At 37.5% G+C, this 23,048-nt stretch overlaps 1 protein-coding gene across 2 annotated transcripts in view; it reads right to left on the bottom strand.

The window, feature by feature from the left end:
* Positions 1-23,048, bottom strand: part of LOC306660154 (cGMP-dependent protein kinase 1) — a 1,225,718-nt gene that overhangs the window by 1,127,482 nt on the left and 75,188 nt on the right. The window contains exon 1 of one of the 2 annotated variants that reach the window (XM_079138302.1): positions 19,432-21,684. The exons of the other annotated variant lie outside the window; for it this stretch is intronic. Coding sequence (XP_078994428.1) covers positions 19,432-19,742 — 311 coding nt within the window. The 5' untranslated portion in view covers positions 19,743-21,684. Of the gene's footprint in view, positions 1-19,431; positions 21,685-23,048 lie in introns of those variants that run through there. 2 annotated transcript variants of the gene reach the window in all.

Consider the following 23,048-nt stretch of genomic DNA (forward strand, 5'->3'; position numbering starts at 1 on the left):
ACGATTAATAACACTACATTTCTACCTTTGAGAAAAACAAAAGATGAAAAACAATGTATGTAAGGTTTAGATCTGCATGCTTTTAGCTGCCAAAAGCCCTCAGTTTTCTTTTTCCCTGATTCAGTTGCCTTCCATAAAATGAGGAATTCCATTTCTTTAAATGTGAATCTCTCTAGTATGCTTCAAACCCTTGATTTACAAAAATCTGACACCTACAAATCTTGTTGGGAGAGTGTGTAAATCTGTAAAGTGCTCAGGCAGACAGCAAGGTAATTTGCTTTGACTGGGAATACAGTTACCCAAGTATCTCGCTGCTCCAATACACGAGTTTGTCTAAAAGCAGCAAAATCGAGCATATCCGTTGGCTGCTATCAAAGAATTCCCTTGAAGTTGCACGGAAAATAACTGAAATTGCAGTTAACTATAAGGTTTCCCTCAGTGAATAAGGCAGAAGTAAGATTGGGGCTATTAATTTTAACTGAAATTGCTTATTTTACTCTTGAAGGCAACTAAGGAAACAGGGAATTACAATAGACACTAGCTGTGCCCAAGTAAATAAAGCCCCTAGCTTGAACCTGAGAAAGTGTGCATTGCTGGCACTTAGGCATTTGATTACAAAAAACACAGAGAGTCAAACCATTTGATCAAACATTTCAGGAGCTGAGGTAGGAAACAGAAACTCTTAGAAAGCTGTCTTTATATGTGCAACAACCATGATTTCCAGGAACAATAATTTAGAACCATCTAGAAACTATCTGTCAATATGGGAAATGAGAAAACACAGAACTAGCCATTAAAAGATCTGAGTTCCAAGCTATGCTGCTTACTAGTGATATAACTGTAGAGCACAACCTCTCTGGACCTCTTTGCCATTAATTGTATAATGAGGCACATGAACTTAGCATTCATTATGACCCTTTTTAACTCTAACCTGATTCTTTTCTCCTCCTTTCATACTGGGGATTGAACCCACGGGTACTTGAGCATTGAGCTACAACTCCAGTTCCTTTTGTCATTATTATTATTTTTAAATTTTAAGACAAGTTCTTACCAAGTTGCTAGGATCTTGCCAAATTGCTGAGGCTGGCCTTGAACTTGCAGTCCTCCTATCTCAGCCTCCCAAATTGCTGGGATTACAGGCATGCATCACCACCCCTGCCTCTAACCTTTGATTCTAAGAAACGGTGCTGTAGTGGAAATTCATTTGTGAATTTGATCAAGTTTTTAAAGTATCCCTGAGCTTCAAGTGCCTCAAATGTTAATTGTGAATGAAGATAGCTTTTAAACATGAAAAACATATAAAATGTAAGTGCTAGTTTCCTTTATAGACTACACTGGTTGATAAACACTTATGTACAAATTCAGAATCAAAAACTCAAAAAGTCAAGGTCTTATAATTTTGCAGGAAATCCACTTGGTCATATAGCCCAATCTGAACTGACCACAAGGCTTTCTGTAGCTCTTATTTTCCCTATTTAGGTAAATACATTTATGTTTGCTTGTGGAATGCTGCCTTAGACACCAAGAGGAAGTCACAGAATCCATGTTACTCTTCAAAAATCTCAATTAAAAATCCACATTCCGATGAATATTGGGACCCAGAGGATTTATGTAAGAATTATAAACCTATTTGATATTATAGATCTTAATTATTCAGCATGTAGTTCAATTTTGGGAACTCCTATTATTTGTAGCTCACAACCAAATGTTACCCATTCAATAAATAATTCATAAGAAATCAAAATATGGAGAACACTGATATATTCCATTTTGTTTTCTAATTGCTAACATCAAGCTTTAATACTCTGTCTCAATTGTTATGCTCAGGCTCAGTGCAAAGAATTGTTAAAGCTGAGAGCCACGAGAGTAAGAGGAAAAACATTATGATGTGAATGCTTTCCATGCCCCAGCCACTAAACTTGTTCCTTTACATGTGTACATTGAGAGTTAAGCCCTACCCTGTAATAGCTTCCAGTCTAGTCAGGAGAGATAGACATCACTCATTGATCACTGCACCTCTTCCATGTGCCAATCACTATACTCTCTGGATAGGTAAAAACTAGGAAATAAATAATTTCAAGTAGTGAAGCACTTTGAAGAAACTAATGTAAGATAATGCAATAGAGAATGTGGAGGATGCAAAGGGACTCTGATTCCACTCAGAGATGATGTCTTTAAGATGGTGACACCAGTATGTGCATATGTGTATATACATATATGATCATATAAATAGATGAAAACATAAATATATGAAATAATAAACAAAACAAGGGAGCTAAGTAACAAAAGAATGCTAAAACTAAAGGAATTTAAACCTACAGGTATCCCAAACAAGAAAGCATTTCAGACTGGTGTGGGCAGAGAAAGCCTCCAGGAAGTGAAAGGTAGAATGGCCTTGAAAAGGAAGGGACACAGCAGTCATAGCACAGGGCAAAAAGGATAGCTCCCAACTCTGAGTTCCTGTTCCCTTGTTCTGGGCATTGGGATGGTCAGCCTTTACCCAAGTTTATGATACATTCTGCCCCACTGATTTCTAAAGTCCTATCCTATTGTTTCAGGGATTCTCGAACTTTATGGCCAATCAGAATCACCTAGATGTGTTGGTAGAATACTGACAGCTGGGCCCCAGCTTCTACATTTCTAACAAGTTCCCAGGTGATGCAAATGTTGCCAGAACAGGGCCCGCACTTTGAGAATCACTTAATCTATTTACAATGTCCTCTGCACCATATATTTGAAATGGGTTCTACAAATAAACAAAATGTAGAAAGAGTTATCAACCCACACAATGATTGATAGTTCAGTTTTAAAATCGGGTTGAACTGAATGCATTTTTATGAAACTGCTCTAATCCTTTGTGTGTATACATATGTATTCTTAATTCCTAATTACCATGTACCTATATGTTTATCCAATCCCATTCCCACATACAAGCATCACACATTTTTATTTACTATTATTTATTTAAATTAGAAAATACAAATTTGGACAATGGAATATATGACTTCCAACCATTTGTGCCAGCTTGAATTTGCAGCTTACTGAAAACACACGAAATTTTATCATCTCCAAAATCCCTTTTATCAACCCCCAGTTAATCCTCAAAATTAGATGACTCTTCATTCTCTCAAACTGAAACTTCACTCCTGGTACCCACACAATAAGAAAGAGAGCTAACAGTGCCACCTCATTTCACTGCTGAATAAGCAACAGATCTGGCAGCATCCCCAATTGGCTTGTAACCCAGAAGCCTTTGCAGCAGGCGAGATTGACTGGCATCAGAGCAAAGGCTTCTGGGGAATACATTCAGTCAGGTAGCAAGTCAGGGTCTTTAGTAAAACAAAGCAGAGTTTCACTGCAGCCACCTAAACAAGAGTCATGTCCCACTGGAATCGATCACCAGCATTAGAGACCATTTAGCCTTCATGTGCTTTTAGCCTCTTTGACATGAGAACTGATCAGGATTCTTCCTGGAAAATAGATTCTACCCTAAAGCGAATTTTAATTGAAAATCATTGATGGAGTCCCCCACTCAGTCATATCTAAAAATCTGAAATTTCTCCTTTCCCCTCAAACTTTGTTAAGTCCTACATTTCTCATATGTAATTGTCCACTCCTTCATGTCATTATTTAAATCTCTCTTTTGTTCTTGCCTCTCTCATTTCACAGAGAGTTCCTTGATCCCTTCCATATTCACCTGAGGAACTGGTGCTTCTTTTTAACTTGTTGAGCGTCTCTTCTTTTAATACTCCATAGCAAAACGTGCTCAGGAACCAAAAAGGCAAGCTGGAGGGGAACTTCAAGGATATATCCCAGTACTGAAGAAAATGGCAAGAACTGGAAAGCAGTAAAAGGTAGAAGCCATACAGTGTGCTTACTACAGCACCACAGGACAAATAACTCTTAAGGTATGAAACTAAATGCATAGACTTTGCATTCAGACATCATTGATTGGGCAAATCACTTCACCTCTCTGAGTGTTCTTTATTTTAATTGTCTCTAAAATGGAGTGAATACTCTCTTTCAGAGGTATTACAAAGAGTAACAAAAAATGCATCTTAATCCCCCAATCCAATGCCTGAACCCAGAAAATATTCTTATTGTTGCTGCTGTGAACCAATTCAGTACCACAGATATATCAGATCTAGGCTCAAAACTAAATTCCCCAGTCTTTGCATTGTTCCATAAACAACCAAAATTTAGTTTGGTCAGTTGAGCTCTTTTAACACTGACAAGATTTAGTGTTTAATATAGTAACAAATGCTCCAGGTTCAAATACAACTTTAAGATTCTAAACTGCATTGAATAAACCATAAATTTACGTCACATACTCATTCCAGTAACTTGATGTCATTTGCAAAATGAAACACCTGTTTATACGAAATATACAGAAAAGGCAAATTTAGGAAGGTAAGAAGAAGTTCAGTGGATTCCTGAGGCTGTGAGTGAAATAGGGAGTGACTGCAAGTGGGGACCAGGTAATTTGGAGAAGTAATGGAAATGTTCTAAAGCTGGATTATGGTGATAGCTACTCAATTCTATACATTAACTAAATACCCTTCTACTGAACATGTGTAGTGGGTGAATTTTATGGTATGTAAATTATATCTCAATAAAGCTGTTAAAATCTTTCTTGTACTACATGACACATTTCAAAATGAACCAGTATTTTCATTTTTATTCTAAAGCTTTCCATTATCAGCTCATCATCATGACTGTCAAGAATTTGTCCAAGACCATTAATGTATTCCTCCACAGACTAACAGGGATGCTATCATTGCTTTTACTCACAATCATATTGTTTTTGAAAAGACATCTTGAGATGCAGAATCAAGGTCATTAACAGAAAACATTTATAAGCTAAGATTATGTTCTGTGTCAGAGAGCTTCTCAGTCTGGACAGCAAATATTCAAGTTGGGAATAGATGGTTTTCAAACAGAAATCCATTATCAGTGAATAGCTTCTATGCAAACATTTCAGGAAACAGAAAAACCACTTTGCTCTAAATATTTCTGATGGATTGAAATCAAATCATTAAAGCACTCAGTCTTTAAAATCTTACTCAAGAGCATCCATTCCATAGTCTATATATTTACAATGGCTGTATGTGTTAAAACAAATGTTAAGAATGTATTATGACAAATTCACAAAATTGTATTTGCAAAGAATGACCACCAAAGAGTCTTCTTTAAAGTACATACCTAATTCCCTAGGGATAATGCAACTATTTTCACTATCATTTTTCACTAGTTTAGTTCAGTTCAAACTTACCAATTCATTCTCAAATTCATTACAGATCTACAACTGCTTGTTGATGAAATAAATAATTATGGAAGTTCAACCTTACCTATGTTCAAGTTTTCTTGTCTATAGTTTAGCCTACACAGAAGTCATGTAGAACTCTTGCTGTCACTCAATCTTCCTCTGAGTCATACCCAACAAAGCCAAGCTGGGTTGCACTGGGCTCTTCTCCAAGACCTTGTCATTACTCTATCTGTTTTTCCATCTCATTCTCTTCTGTTTAGAAATGTTCACAACCCTTTAGTGAAAACTTGTTTCATAAAAATTATGGTAGTAATTTGGGCTGGGGTCGTGGCTCAGTAGTGGAGTGTTTGCCTAGTTCATGTGGGCACTGGATTCAATCCTCAACACCACATAAACAAATAGAGTGAGGGTATTGTGTCCATCTACAACTAAAGGATATATGTTTTTAAAAATTATAATAGTAATTATTACTTCAACAGCAATTATGAAGCCCTTACTCTATTTGGGCACTGAGCTGAGAGACCCACAGACATTATCTCTAATCACAGATGTTATAATTCTCATTTATAATGAGAAAATGGAAACTCAGACAACTATCACAGTGGTAAAGTAGCATTTGTATTAGAACCTATGTGCTTATCCACTGTATGCACTGTGTTCTGCTTATGATTTCCACAAATGTATTATTGAACCACAGGGCTCTGGATTTTCAAGGAAAAGTCATGAATGCATTAAGGCCACACAGAATATGGAAAGGGGTTGAACTGAGCCTGGAAACCTACTGAATTTACAGTGCTGTCACTTAGGCACTATTGGACTTGGGTTATATTGTCTCATCTCTTTGCTATTTCTTTTTCTCACCTGCAAAATGGAGATGAGCTGTCCTTTATTCTCTCAGATGTTTTGAGGTATAAATGAAATCATACACATATTCATTTTTCTAACCAATAAATACAATTTATCAGATCTCATTCTCATCATATGCCAAGGCTACAGCTGCATTGGTACACAGGCCTTCCAGAAAAATAACCTCAGACACTCACAAAAGCATGTGATTAGGTGAGGCAAAAGGTTTTTATATGATTGGGTATTCCCAGGTTCCATCCTGAAGAGCTAAGAGATGATATGAAAACAAAATCAACATTTACATTTTTCCCGTTTTATTTCAGTTAGTGTTGAGGTAAGCATCTAATTAAAAAGTATTTTGCCATGAGTTTGATGGTGCCTGTCATCTCATATATTAAGAACTATGAGACTATTTGGATAATCAAAATGAGCAAGCTATTACCCTAAGCTTGACAGAATTTTGTTAGTGAGAGTTCTGGTTATGTTTGCAAAAATAATTAAGAATTTTAAAAGATTCTCCTGTAACTATTTCCATTAGTTCCATGCTTGTATGTCTTAGCAAACAGTCCCTCTATTTTTTAAGGTTAACCAATTTATATGGTTTTATGTTGCAGAGCTTGAGTCTAGACATTTACTAGACCTGGAGTACAAGTGTGCTTCTTTGGATAGACACTTTACAATCACAGATCATTCAGTTGAGAAGGGACTTTTTAAGTCTCTGCAATCCCAGAAGTAAAAAACTGAAATGGTTTCAGAGATCAGGCAGATAATACAAACAAGGGGCATGAGCTAGATGAAGAGAGTATGGAGTGGTGGGGACTGTGAGGAACTGGGGGACACAGGCAATCCAGCAGACCCACCAGAGCATTCAACTATAATTGACAGACACTTTTCTGGTCAAACCAAATACACCTCTAAGCTCTATGGAACCCAATGACATAAATTTCCTACTTACGATTTTCTTAATTTAAAGAATGAAATATCTTAGGAACAGGAACATGAAGAGACTTCATTTTGTCTTTCATTTGACAAAGAATTTGTTGTGTGCCAGCTCTGTTCTGGGCTCTGAGCATACAGATGGAGCAATGGTGACACTGCCTTGTTTTCATGGCATTTACTATCTTCTAGGGGAAATAGATGTTAACCAAATAATGATCAAAGGACAGAAATTCAAACCCTGATGGACAAGCTGAAAGAAAAGCACACACCACTACAAACTCAAACACTAAGATCTGGGAATGTGAGTCTGACCTATGTGTGCTGGGGCAATCTGTGTGGGAACTGCTCCAGAAAAGGCAGTATCTCCCATGACATTGATTTCTAGGGATAAAAAAATACTTGTGGGTGAGAAGAAGAAACATTTACTACTACATTGCCTTCCAGTAGTTCCTTAATAAATATTTGGTAAATGATTGCACAATAAACAAATGAAAACCAATCCATAGAAACTTTTATTATCAGATCAAAGAAGGAGAAGGTATTTGAAAAAGTTTCTAATAATATTCAATAAATATGCTAATATTAGGGGGAAATAAGTAAGAAAATGAACCAATGACAAAATGAGGGACTGTTTCTTTAAAATGGGAATTTGATTCAATACAAATACCCATGGATTGTTTAAAATTTTTAAATAACAAATGCAAGTACAATATAAAAAAACTTTTTTATGTATTAAACAGCAATAAAATGCTTTAGGCATGAGTAGTTGTATTGGATAACAATTTGAATACAGCTGACATACAGCATTATTGTAAGAATAACTATTGGAATACTAAAAGGAAATATCCCCATGGGTATCCTGGGTACATAGGCATATGGTATGTGACAGATTTCCAAAGAATTATATAAAAGGAACAAAATCACAAAAAGGAAATAGAAAGTACAACTTCTACTTAAAAATGCATTTTGCAACAAATATCTAAATAACATAGTATAAAAGTGAATGAACGTCAGCTCTAGGTTCACAAAGACCTGCATTTGAGCATTTCAGTCTACTGTTTTATTTTAGGCAAATTGTTTAACTTCTCTGTGCCTCATTTTCTCCATCTGAAAAAAATGAAATCATTATAGCACTAGATTATTATGGTATTAAATGATATAGCATGTATGCCATAGACTAAGACAAATAGCTTTAATAATTATCACCATAAATAATTGACCAGTAAAACATGGTTGCAAACTACTACTGCTTTAGTTTTACAGAGAATTTCTCTAAAGAAAAGAGAAATTATATCTTTGTTCAGAAAAGAAAAATAAAAAGATAAAGGGGAAATGAAGAGCCTAGTTTGAACAAGAGTTTTTAATATGTTCTTCCCTTTGTGATGATAAAGCAGTGAATTGAACAGTTAAGGGAAGTCAAGAAGGGAGAGAGAACTTGTCATCAATGATTTGAAGACTCACTAGCAAGAGTTCACCCAGATGTTATTTAATAATCTCTAAGTCCACCTAGCAGAGAATCCCACTCTTGCCAAGACAAATAAATGTATATCTGAGTCCTTTTCCATCCATCAAACTGACAGTAACCCTTAGGAATCCAGAAGATGGAGTACTTTTGTACTACGATAGATGATTTACATGGTACAGGACTTCAGTGGTAGCACCCAAAGATAAGACAAGTCACAGAAGAAAAAGGGTCAGCTGAGAAGGGGAGCCTCCTCTGTGATAAGCAATGTCTTCAAGGAAGGTTCTAGCACTGTTCAGTTTTATTCACTTCTCTGCACATCTTCATGATATTTTCAGGGAAATATTCCAGTATTAGTTCTTTCAATTTCTTCATTTCTTTAGGGTATAGAAGGGTTATCCTGGGTTGCTTAAAATAATCATTAATATGTTATAAGATGAACTATAACTGTTGAAGGAAATAACAGAATACTCCTCAAATATCAGAATTTTCTGGAATAATTTCTTGTAATTATTCATAAATATGTAAACGAGTACACACACATTTAATGTTTCTAAGTGCCTCAGTTCTCCATTTCTGGAAGTTTTTGCTTTAACTAATTTTATTTCAAAGAGCGTGAACTTTTGTCAGTTGTCTATCAAAAAAGAAACATTTTTAAGCAAGACTTTTCTCACTGAAAGTGAAAAAGAGAGGAAAATAAACACATTAATGGCTAATCAAAGCAACAAAAAAGCAAAGACTCGATGAATTCATGAAGTCCATAAACAGTTGACCAGTAGTTAATAAAAAATGATCCATTCACAGTAAGCTTGTTTCAGAGTTACATCCATTCAGTTTTACCCCAACCAGTGCTGCATGAACAAGGAATCCTTTAGTTCTTCATTTCTTTTTTTCCCTACGTAAGAATAGAGGTCTCATACTAAGTTACGCTAAAACATCTGGAAGACAGAATCAGACAAATTATACTTTTTATGTCCTACTTTCCTTTTATGATGAACAACAAAAAAAACCGAAGTGATATTTGAGGACAAGAAAAATGAATATTTCCTGATCAAGGCTACAACTGTTTAAAAAAAAAGTCATAGCATAGTTTCTTTCACAATATTTCTAAAGCTTTTCAGATCTATAACAAGAAACAGTGCTCATATAAATGTTATGCTGGAATTCAGCACTCTATTTCTATAAAGCTAGGTATTAAATGAATGACTAGGAACTTTGAGGTTTTTTTTTTTTTTTTTTTTTTTTTTTTTTTTTTTTTTCATTTTTCACTGTACCATACACTCCAGGGCAGGAGAATTCTCTTAACTGCTCAGAACTAGAAATATTCTATTAAATAAAGCCCATTTGCTCAAAATAAAGAGGGGCTGTGCTGAATGGCTCTTCCATGTGGAAAAAAAAAAAAAAAAAACAAAACCCTACTCTTACTTATCTGTCTTTATGCTTTCTTTTATAAGCTTTGATATCCCGACAGTTCCAAAATAAGAGGGTAGTAGTTATCTAGAATGAAGACCATGATTCGCATTCACATTATGTTCCATGATCCATTGTGCATGAACTGTGCATCTTAGGGTTTATTCCTCTTCATATTTGCTTATTTTTCTCCTCCCACTTACATAATGTGCTGTCAGGGCTTAGCACAATGGTACCTGTCACTTTCAGATGTTTAATATTCCTTCATACAAGATATGGTGACACCCTGTCAACCAGCACAAGGCTAATCTAAGGCCATCTTCTCTTTCTTTTTTTTTTGTTTTTTTTTTGTTTTGTTTTGTTTTTTTGCCTGATAAATAATTTTTTTTTTTTTTTTTTTTTTTTTTTTTTTTTTTTTTTTTATTGTATCTTCTCTTTCTCACCACAAAACAAAATGTGTGTGACTCAGACACCAATGGTTTAGGCAGTGTGACTTCTGAAGATGGCAGTGTGGTGTTGTGCTTCCTTTGCAGCGTGCTTGCCAGCCACCTGCAGGTGCAACAGAGAATGACTGATCCACCCCACACTTCATCTATAACAACAGCTCCAGAGGGGCAAAACTCAGAATTCCAATTTTTCTCTCTTGCCATGAAAATCCTTTTTTCTTTCCCCTTAGTCCAAACTTAGAAGCACTGTCGAAACCATAATTTATTGATAAAGCTAGAGCATTAGGATGATGTAGAGTATATCCAGAACAAAAGATGCTTTCCCCTTACATTATCTCATCATTCCTTGGCCTAGATCTGGTGAAATCTTGATATTAACATAATACAATTGTTTCTCGAAACAGCAAAAGTACTTTTACTTAACTAGGGTGTATTTGTCATCACTGACATTCAACAAAATTAACCAAATGAAACTGACTGGCTCATACTATAATTACTTCATGTTCAAAGAAGAACATTGCTACCTCTAAAGAGCTGGTATGGTATAGAAGTGAGAAAATGAAACTGAATATTATGAGGTCAATAACATAAGAAGATCTGTCTTGGAAACATAACCCGAGAAAAATAATTTAAGCTATTTACTTGTGCTGGGCATATTCCACTTTTATATAGAAATTAATGCAATTGCCTATGTTTTACAGCAAATCTGAGAAGTTTAATTTGCATTTGTGATCTTTAGACAAAGGTAATTAATATCCTTTTTATTTTGATGCAGGCAAAAGTATACATTAACACTAAATTGTCACTACCTTTCTTTTTTCCTGCATTAACTCCCATTCTTTCCTGTCTTAGAACAAATGAGCCCAAAGACAAATATTTTCCCAGGATCCTACCTCCAATTTTGCCCACCATTCTGATCCTAACTGCTAATGCATAATAAGTGTACACATGCTTTGGGTCATGTTTCTTTATTGTTGCTAATTCCTCTTATACCTCCCTTTTAAGTCCAATAACCAAATGCACTATTCACAATGGAAGTGTTTACTTCCCTTATGATTATCTTCCCTGTGTAATTAATGTCCCTAATCCCTGGGCAGCTTTATTACATCTCTTCTGCTTTAACATACTATCTGTCAACTGAATACATTTTCATATTTTAGAAGAAGGGAGAAAGAGACCACTGTGCTCCTCCTTGCTGACTCTAAGAAGATGATTTTTACCAAAAATATATTTGCAATTATATTAGCTATTTTCATTACTTTCATAAAATGCTATATTGGCTGATCCTTGCCTGAGAAGATAATGATTAAATTACAAATGTAAATAGGCTCCTATCAAAGTCTGTTAGGAACACCTTGAGAGTTTTTCACAATGATATAAGGGGAAAGAGGACAAGAAGGAGACACAGAGCTGGCCACAGGGGCAGCAGTGAGGTCTGACAACTGGAGCTAGGGCTTCTTATCCCCCCAAGAGCCTTCCTTACAAAGACACCCAAGATCCCTTACTGCAGGTATCATCTCAGACCTCTCACCTGCCAGCAATGCCCAAATCTGTGCACTTAAACAAAACCATCTGGATAGGGGGCTGAGAGGTTGATGTGCTTGCTCTGCTTTCTCTGAAACCTCCTTAGAAAGTACTCCTCAGCCTGAGCTCAAGCTGTTTGCCTTAAAAGGATAAAATATCTGTAGGGGGAAAAAAATTGTAGCTGGCTGCAGAGGCATCACATACCAGAAGGAGAGGCGCTACAAGCCCAGTACTGCTCTTCCAAGAGACTCTCATCAGTTTCGTCAACGTCACAGTGCCCTGCAGCAGCTGGGACCCAAGGAAACAGTCTTACTGGCTAACAAGGCAGCTGCCCTAGTGAGAGTGGAAAACAAACTTGTAATGATGGCTGATCCTAATGTGTGTCATATTTGAACTCTGGCCAGGACTCGTGGCTGGCAGGAAAGGGGAAACATACTTCTCCATTGAACAGAGCTGCCCGCCACTTCTACGTGCCCTGGGTCTCAGCAGGTAACCCCAGAAATCAAGTGAAACTGACAGGTCCAGATGCTGTGGGAATCACAGAGCTGGAGTTGCACAGTTCCACTGCAAGTCAGGGATTTGGGATGGTGAAAAGGGACCAAGGAAGGTGCTTCCCCAAAGACCGGGAGTTCCAGTAACCAGTAGCAACCAAAGTTGAATGGGCTAACACAGAGGTGCTCAACACTGACCGCATATTAGAATCACCTTAGGAGCTAAAATAATATACCTATACCTCAGGTCCACCCCAGAACAATAGAATCAGGGTCTCTGGAGGTGGCACCCCAGCAAAGACATTTTTTAAAGCTCCCTAGGTGATTCTAATATGTAGCTAGGATTGAAAATGATAGGTTAGGTAATTATTACTTACTTGGGAGAATAATAAAACACTAAATATGTACACCTATAATTTGGCAAAAAATTCACTACTGCCTGCAAGCACCTAATGTTCAAAGGTTTTAATCAATAGAGACATTCATCTTTTTGGATGGGAAATTTGTCCTGGTTCTTTGTTTAATATCACACACAAACATACCAATATAGATACACATCCTGTCATCTTCCTATCTGAGTGGTTCCCAAACTTTGTTGCAAATTGATATAAACTTAGGAATTTTTAAATGATGCTGATGCCTAGCTTCCACTCCTAGAAATTCTGATTTTAATTGCTTTTGGGTAAAACTTAGGCTGGCTATTTTTACAGTTCCATCAGGTGATCCTAATGTGCAAACATGTCTGAGAACCAAAGTTCTATCTAATTCCTTCTACTTCTCCCAAAGTTCTTCAGCTTTCTATTTAATTCTGAGTAAGCAGATATTATTCTAGATGCTATTTTCTGAAATTGTCTAATCCTCACACCTTTTGTTAAAGCAGATGACACAGCAGTTAAGGAGAAAGGCTCTGGAGTTCAAGTTCAGGTTCAGCCTTGTACTAAGTGTCTGACCTTGGGCAAGCTGCTTGGCTTCTCTAAGCCTCAGTATTCTGTTCCTCTTTTGTAAAATGGGGATAATCTGTAACCTTCCTCACTGAGAAGAAAAAGAGAGTTGAAAGAGATGTTCCATGTTAAGCACCTGAGCATTGCCTGGCACAGTGTGAGTACTCCATAAATGTTAACCATAATGATGACGATGGACATGCCATTTTTAAGCCATTAATTCAGAACAATAATACACTGACTTAGTGCCCTCATTCCATTCCTCTGAAATGTGGACTGCACAAATAACACCAAGTTCTTGCTGATGTCAGATTAAGGGATATTTCAAAGGGACCATGTAAAGCATTCAAAACAAGAATGGGTCTAAAGGAAAACATCTCCATGATTTTCTGCAAGTAACTCAGTATGGTCCCCCACGAGGGCAAGCTTTCAATGTACTCCAACTGTTGCCTTCATCCACAAAGTACTTGCAAATTCTGTTCCAGTATTGGGGCATATTTACGCACTTACAGAGTCCATCACTACTTTCCAACTTCCTTGCAAGTATGGTAAAGCTTTAACAATAGTCACCTTGTTTTGCCCTTTCTTGTCCCACTCCCCCGCACCCACACAAACACATCTCTTCTTCCCAATTTACTCTCCTGCTTTTTTCATATTAATAACTACGATTATAAGATCCATTCAAAAGCAAGACACTTTGGGGAGTGTACTATTAGTCCCACCTTGTGTTAAACATCTGCTTTATGTAGCTGCAGATTTTGTGCTATTGTTTATATTTACATGACAGTTTTGGAGAGAGAACATTCCTCTGCTCTTACAAACAAAATTATTCTTAGAGAGTTCAAACAGGCTGCACATACTTAACTTCTCAGAAAATATATCTTAAGGAGATGGTGAGGAACGCAGTCATTACAGGAGATGGTGAGAGGGAATGAGCTGGTGTCAGAAGGCTGGGTGTGAGGAAGTAGAGAGGGGCTGTCAGAGAAGGGGTGGCAAACACTACCAGCTCAACAATTCAGATTAGGATTCGAAATGGCACAGATGTGATTGCATAATAAGCTGTTGAGCATGCTGGTAAATGCTGCTTTCAGCATGTGCTTATTTGTCACATTGTCTTGCATTCTCTGAGCTCAGAAGGTTTAAGTCAGAGGGTCTGGAATGCTAGCAACAGGCCCAGTTCCTTGGGATGGGTAGCAGCACCTATGGTAGAGATGGCAGAAAGAGCAGCAGCCTGGTGTTCAAATATGGTTGCTAGGATACCATGGAGACCCTCCATTGCTAGGCAGACAGAGGGGAAAAAAAATGTGTCCATATGCCTTATAACCCGCAAACAGCAACAATAGGAACATCGCCTGTCTTCTGCCCATTCCCGTTAGGAATCCAAACACAACTCTTAGTGAAATAACAAGTGGCAGGAGCTTGGAAATGTGGCACAGTAGTGCAGGGAAACTGGTCATTTATATTCTCAGACAGTCTTTAGAGCTACTCTATTTAAGGATTTGTCAGTATTTTCATTATAAACCCCGTTTTAGGGGCACACAACCTGACTGCTTCAAAACACCCAAATAGAATTTTAGCAACCTGATATCATACATTTTTATAAAGGCTTCCGTGACTTCAGTTTTACAGTATAGATTGTAATGTCAAATTAATGGTCAAACTTATATTGGAAACTATTACAATAACATTAGGTCAGAATCTAACTCCTCCACAAAAACAGAACAGATCACTTTCAAAAATCAACTTCAGGTTCAATTCTCCCAGTTTGCCTAGGTATGTGAGGAATCTACAGTGCTAGTCTGTGGCATATAATTAGATGATTTTCAATGGGAACATTCTGAAGTGAGTGAAAAAGGGAACGTAGTTTCTTTAAGAGTAAAACTTGGTTTCTTTAAAGGTTTTAATCATCTACTGCTTGCTTAAATTAAATATTCTTACCTAGTTACTATAGTTATGACTATTATCAGTACTGTGCTGAAGCGGGTAGAGAGTTGGGACCACATTCTGAGATTCAGAGCTTACTCGTGGGTAACAATCAGTCCTGGTACAAAACACACACACAATTGATTTGTGATTATTCTAAAATCAAGCAGAAATGCTTTTTTATCTACTTTATAAAATTATAGAAACCAAATTTCTCCTCTCTGTCCTAAACTTGCGATTTCTCAGTTCCTTCTATGGTGTTCTAGTATGTTTATTAGTTGCTAGCATTGCCTAAACATGCCCTGTTTCCTTGCTATGGCTTAAACTATTACCTCCCCCAAACCCCTTGACCTCCTCATCCTGCCTCATCTCATTAGCAAGCACCTACATCAAGGCTACTTTCAAATACTTACTTTAAAAACTTGCATCTCTACAAGAGTTTCTGATACCACAGAATTTAATAGGATCTACATATTTTGCCAACTGTCTTAGTTATCTCCCCTGCAACTTACCTTTCTAAATTTTCTAAAATATTTACCTATAGTCTTGTTAGTGCCTTGTTAATCCCTCAGTGGCAGGACAATATGTATCTCTCATCTCTAATGCTTTGCAATATTTTTATATGGCAGACATCCATAAAAATATTGAACTGACCTGTAGGGAATGTTTGGAATTTAATTCCTACCTTTCAAGAAATCTGTTTTAATAGTATGCATTTACAATTATACTAAAATTCTAAAATTCTCTTGACGTCCTACAGAATTGAGCATACAGCCTTGAGGAAGATTTATTTCTCTTGATATAATATTAGTGTCAAAGTTTAGAATATCAGATAAGATTTTTTTTAAAAATTAATGCCTCGGAAATAAAATATATTTCTTTTCATCCTCCATTCTTCCAATGTACTTTATAATTACAAAGTGAAACAGGACAAAACATGCCATCATGCTCTGAAATACAGCTACCTCAGGGGTAAAAGGAAAGAGTTTTACAAAAATCCAGAGATGCTAACAAGTTATGATAGGAAACAAGTCTATATAGTCCCACTGAAATGACATGAAGTCTATGACAGCAAAATGGAAAAGATTTGAGAACACTCTCAGTAGGGTTTTGACCAAATATATCAGATACCAGATATTCTAATCTAGTCCAGAGTCCATTTTCAGGACTGAAATGTCATAAAATAAAATTACTTTAGAAGTGGGTAAGAAACGACCAGTTATCTCATCTCATAAAATGGGATGCTTGGGTTTTGTTGTTGTTGTTTTCATTTTTAAGGGTTTAATTGACTCGGTTTATGAAGTCTAGTAGACTTACATTCTCAAGTAGCTATTTGGTGGTAGTGGAATATAGATTCCAACTTCCTCCATCAGTTCTTTGCTTCACATTCATAACCTAAGAAGGGCTTAAGGGCTCTATCTATACAGGTTGTGAAAGAGACCCACAGAATCACTCCCCCAGCTCACAGATTCAGCAGGAGTACGCTGACGTTGTACTAGAATATGACAGAGCCTTCTTTCCAATCCCTACTTTAAAGGGAAAATTCCAAATAAAGAATGTGCAATGTTAAGAAGATTAAAGTTATGAAGTTCCATTTTAAACTACTTTTCAAATGACCAAAAATCACTAAGAAGACAAACATCTTTTTAAAAAATTATAATTCTCAAAATACAACCTCAGTAAGCAAACACTAAACAAATGCATTTGCATACATCAGATAATTGAATGGAACATCAACAAGGCAGTTACCTATATCTAAAAGGGCAGAAAACCAAAAACTAATATGAACATGAACTTAAAATCAATTTTAGCCAATTTGGATGGTTTCATTTTAATTAGAACTCACAATAACCTGTGTGCAATTTTTAAAAAGATAACTAAATTTAAGTTGCATTACAGATTAAATATAAAGACATAAACACTTGTTGCCAGAAAATCTATGTGATCAAATTATTCGAATGAAGTACAGTGAAATAAAAACAAGTCTTCCTCAGTTTGGCAAGTTTTCTGAATTCTGTGTGGAGCTATCTTCTACAACTGTTCCAAAAGTGAAAGATAATAGTCATTTTGCATACAATATATTTCTTTTTCCCCCTAAAAAAGGTACAATCTACCACTCAAGCCAATTTTATTCTCATTTCCTTTATGTAAGTGTGAAAAAAGAACAGATGTTTTTCCAAAATTATTTAAGCTTGGAAGACATTCTATCATTTTCTTCAATATAATCCTTCAAGAATCACAAAAACCACCATGGCGGTACCTATTATATAAATATCAGAATGCACAGCATTGTTCAAAAGATAAAATGTTTATTATAGTGGAATGTTATGAATTATTTGCCACACCATTTCATTTTCTACCAGACTTGAAAAAAAATCTAGTTATTCTATATGTCAAGTATTAAGAGGATTCTAAAACTTGCCACATTCTACAGTTCATTCCCTGCTGCCTACATTTCTTTAGATCTTCTCTGATAGAATGTTTAACTGGAGTTATCAGCTAGCTTGATCATACTTCATTATAAAACCTATTAAAATGGTCTTTCTTTAAAAGCAGAGCTTGCTCTGTGTTACTCCAAAGTCTTGCAGATACTAAAATGAGCTCCTATAGAATGCTTAAAGATGCAAAGATCTGTCTTTGAGTTATATTTTCATTATGCAAAACCTGGCCCAGGAGAGATGGCCATGTACCTCATTAGCTAAAATAGGCAAGCATGTCGGGACTGCAAATTAATTTACCAGAGAAAGTTGCAGTGAAGTCAGATCACTCAGGTTTCTAAGACAGGTCTAAGTCTACTGAACTATTAGGGCCACATGGTAAGCTCAGAATCTCAGAAATGTTTATCCTTATGGTTTCTTCTCCACTCCTTCACAGAATACAAACTCCTCCTTAAGTTAAAACTACACGAACTGCAAACGTTCCATGGGAACCACGATAGGTACAACTCTAAAGTTTCCAAAAGTATAATCAGTTCATACTCTTGACCCACCCTCATCCAATAAATACGAATGGAGATAATAAAGCATTTACTCTTTCTCCTTATATTAATTCTTTATGTTTATGAAGTTAAGGGTTCTAAGGAACCTTGTATTATTATGTAACATATGTCATCCAGTCAATGTGATATAGTTAAGAGTAAAGCAGCAAAATCCTTTGTTTTATCAATTATGTCATTATCTATTAATTAAGATACAATTTATTTTGGTGCTCTTACTCATTCTCAGTTTATCTCATGTGCTTGCTGCTTATTCTCCAAATGGACTCTTGAGTTGAGTGTTGTATAACAAGTTTCATTCAATTTTCTCATCCAAGTTATGAAGCCCACTGACAAGGGAAGTACAGGGTTCTCTAAAATGCTAGAACAATACCAGAATGGTTTCGTTAAAAGCCAGGAGTAAGTCAGAGGATGTGTCCACATTGTAAATAAAGGTAAATACACTTATCTGTATTTGGCCCTGGAAACATATAACCCTCTTGGGAGATGGATCTGTTCATTAGCAATCATAAAAATTCCTTCAGGAAAATAAGCGATATTCCCCCTCAGATGTTATGAAAAAGAACATTTTTAAAGAATCAACAGACTAGTCTTCCATTTATGGATTGTAAATGTCATCCAATTCAGGAAATCAAAAATCCTTTCCTCTTACATGCATATTTACGTATTTTTGCACTTTGAGGATGACAGAACATCAGGTTTGAAGGGTACCAGCGTGAAGCACCAGCATGTAGAGAAATCCAGGAGAGCCACGAGAGCACAGAAAGTAAGAGTGGTATCAGACGCATTTCATTTCAAGTCTGATGAGCCTGCATTTAGATTTTCCGGCTCGGCAGGTTTGCCAGAGCTTTGGGGATATGGGAGGGTTTTATTCATCTTTTACACTCACACACGCGGTGGGACACACACCTGGGCCACATTCAAACTCTCGGTACAGTAGGTGGCTTGTCAATGTATATTTTTAAAATACCTTGGCATCTGACAAAGGCATGAAGGCAACGTATGTGCAGTGAGTGTGGCTCTGAGAAACGTGCACAACCCCGCAAGAAGTGCCCGTGAAAATGAAACATTTCTGAGGATGAGGACAGACATGGCAAGCGGGAGGGGCGGGGGCCGACAGACAATACAGATACCCGCAGCTCCCACGGCCAGGGTGCCACATGGACCCGGCGCGTAACCCCTGCTTACTGTGGGCTCTTGGGGTAGAAGGGCAGGGTCACATGGCTGAGATCCTGGATGTCGAAGGCGGTGGGCTCCGCGGAAATCGCCTGTCGCTTGGTGCGCGGCTCACCCTGCAAGGTGCTAGCGCTCTGCTTCTGCGCCTGCTGGGTGGCCGGTCGGATCACCGAGCGGTACTTGTCCAGCTCGTTCTGCAGCTTCTGGATCAGTTCGTCCTTCTGATCCAACTCCAGCTCCAGCTCGTCGATGAGAGCATCCCGCTGCCTCAGCTCCTCGATCTTCTCCTGGAGCGCGTACTGTAAATCCCGTAGGGTGCCCATACTCCTTCGGGCTGCCGGGGCTCCTTCCTGGCGCTGCTCCGCGTCTTGGGGCTTCCTCCCCTCTCTGATCAACTTTCCCCAAAGTCGCTGCTGCCTCCGGAGAGCAAAAGCTTCCTAGTTGAGACCAAAGCCAACCCTGGCTTCTGAGCATGCCCAGTCCGCCGGCTCCAGACACCGAGAGTTTCAGTGTGCAGATTCCACTTCTCTGGGCTTTACCGAGAGGCTCAGTGTGTGGAGATCAGCAAAACAGCAGGTCCAACCCGGGATTCAACCTGAAACGCGGTGGGCGCTGTAGCGTTGGAGAGAAAAGCCCCGAGGCGCCTTGGCCCGGGAGTAGGAAGAGGGGACTTGAATGGGGGCCCCTCCAGGCAGCCGCTGATGTTCCCGGGTCACTAGCGCCGGGCGCCAAAGGAAGCCGGCGGCGGCGTGTGTGGGGAGCCTGATAAAGCTTTGGGGCGCGCTGGGGGGTGTGCAGGCGGAGCGAAGCGGGAGCACTACTTTGCGGGTAGAGAGGTAGGAGGAAGAGGACAGAAAGGACCCGAGCAAACTGGGGAGGCGTCAGAGGGTTCCAGAGTGTACCAGACTTGAAGATCTTAGACTAGGGTCCTGGCCATGCTCGAGGGCAGGGTGAACCATGCATCCTACAAGCTCCGAGTTCTCGCAGGTGTTTTGACCCTCGGCGTCCCCAAGAAAAGCTCCGGGGTGATGTGACTCTGAGCTCTCGCCTCTACCACTCAACCTTTCCCACGGGGAGCGCTTCACACAGGTGGCTAAAGCTTGCAAAGAAACTTGCCTCTTAGGAGATGAGAGCAATCAGTGCCTAGGAGGGATTCCCCCTTATATCCGGGTTCCTCTGGGGAAGAGGGTGGAGGAAGGGTTCTGAAATCCTCACCCCCACCCACAGACATTGCTACTCTGCCTCCTCCTGCTGCTAGTCTTCTCCTTTCTGACCCTTCGGAACTCAAATCAATGAACTCTTCTTAGTGCAAAAGCCAAAACGGATTTGGGCCCTAGAAGGCTGCTCAGGCACTTCTTTATCCCACCTCTTGAGCTAGTGTCCACGGGGGAGTTCACTGATGGGCCCTGCTTCTTCCATTTGCTGGTTTTGGTGGAGAATGGGTGGTGGCATAAAATCATTGCCAACTTCCAAAAAGTTCATCCTGAAACTGAACAGTATCTTTTAAAATATTGCCGTGGTAACAACCATGCTGGTGGAAATCTTTCCACTTGTATGGCAAGGTAGGAATTTTGACACAACTTTGAAGAAGACTGAAAATAGTAAAAAGGAGGGAGGATTATAGGGTTTATAGGATACTGTACAGTAAACTGATCACTAACCTACCTCTCTACCCACTCACACCTCCTTCCCTACCCACTCAATACGTCCTTAAATGATGATAGTTAGCATCCTTTCTATCCAAAGATTATTCTTCCAACATCATGGGAACACATGTTTAGAATTCCCAAAGTATTTACCTAATACTCACCTAAGTTCCTAATATTTATCTAAATCTTCATTAACTCATCCAATTTTATAGTTTCTTTATTAAAAACTTTTAATTACTATTCCTGGGCACTCAATACTAATCATCCTCAGTGTTCAATCTGTCCGTTCTTTATCACTAAAACAAACTAGATAAATTATAAATTAAAAATTAAAAATGAATTGTAATGCAGAACTATTCGCTAGAATCAAAAGTTAGCCAAGGTTGCTTGCTCAAAAAACCTGCTCACTTTTGCTTTGAAGATGCAACTCTGAATCTGAAGGAAAAAGAAGAGAAACAAAGAAAAAACCGCTAGCCACTGGCATATTTACAAGCTTTTTGATTTAAAGTATACTTGTTTGTAATTAGAGGTGTAAATGACAAAATATATACAATCCTAAGCATTCTTCCACAGAGATTATGATCTAATTCTCTTAGTGTAGATGACATAAGACATTTAATTTGTCTGCTTTCCAACACAAACATTTTTGGAATTGCACTTATTTCAGAATGTAATATAGAAAGTGGATAATTCCCGAAACATTTTCATTTGTAATGAATAACTTACAAATAGCAGTAAATAATAGTTCTGACTTACTGTTGTCTTAATTAAAAGTGAACTAAGTAGAAGTATTGTGACTTCATGGAACTGACTATATTTTGGAAAGTGCTTCTGTCACAATTTCCTTCACCCAGGCAAAAGTCCAAATTCTTATCTTATTTTAACCTGTGGGAATTTTTTACTTCCTGGGAAAAATACTGAATGACATTTTCTTATAGATCTATATTTGGGGTCCATGAGGCCAAGAGTTTATATCTAAAAATGTATTAGGACTAATTAATAGGGGACATCATCAGACAATTGCTAAGCAAGGCTTAGTTTTTAGAGTTCACTGAGGCTTAAATAAGGTTGTTTAATGTCTGCAAACAGGACAAAGTAGAGAAGATTCCTCCTCCTTTGTACAAAGCCTGTCTACAGGTACTAACACATTTTGACCCCGAAGATTCAAAAGAAGCATTCAGAGATTTTAATCAAAAGTGAGATTTCAACACTAAATCATGTAAGTAATTTTCACTATTTAGTATAATTATACACAACTATAGGATGTATACATGCTACACTGTCAGTTTAAATACAATTTTCATGATACAAAATATGTTTCACAATGAATCTAATATTGAGAATCAGAAATCTATCATAAAAACAAATTAAATGACTGAAAAGATACAACTCCTACAAATGAATTACACTTTAAAAATATGTTCAAGATATAGAATACATTATTCAAGATATAGAATATATAGAACAACAATGTATTATGTTAGCCTGTATTATAAAAAAAATTTGATTTTTCCCTTAAAATCTTTCTAACTGCAAAATTCAGAATCTGAAGTTTTTCTCTTTCATTCTTAAAATCAACATTTATTTTCAAACATGGTTTTAACTAATTGTTCAGATTTTAAGGGACTGTATTTCTATCTCTCAATCTTTTGAGTTATTCTAACATTTTCTTAGATATCTTTCGCATGGTACTTGGTAGATGCTGGAAATAAATTTAATATGAAAAACAAAGGTCCTGCAATTACTTTTTAACAAAGTATCTTTAGTGGGCATTCCATAGTAAATTTAACTGGTTAAAGTATAAAACCAAAGATCAAGCACAAGTCTACTTTCTTCTCATTAGGAGGTATCTATCACAAATCTGGAGTGGAGTAGAGTGGGATACATGATTGATTCCTCCTCTCTCCACTGTCTAGCTAGGATGAAACCTTGATGTTTAGAACAATGAAATTTTGAAAGACCCAAGTTCAAACTCTGGAA

The sequence above is a fragment of the Sciurus vulgaris genome (assembly GCF_902686455.1).
Source record: "Sciurus vulgaris genome assembly, chromosome: 4".
NCBI classification, from domain to species: domain Eukaryota; kingdom Metazoa; phylum Chordata; class Mammalia; order Rodentia; family Sciuridae; genus Sciurus; species Sciurus vulgaris.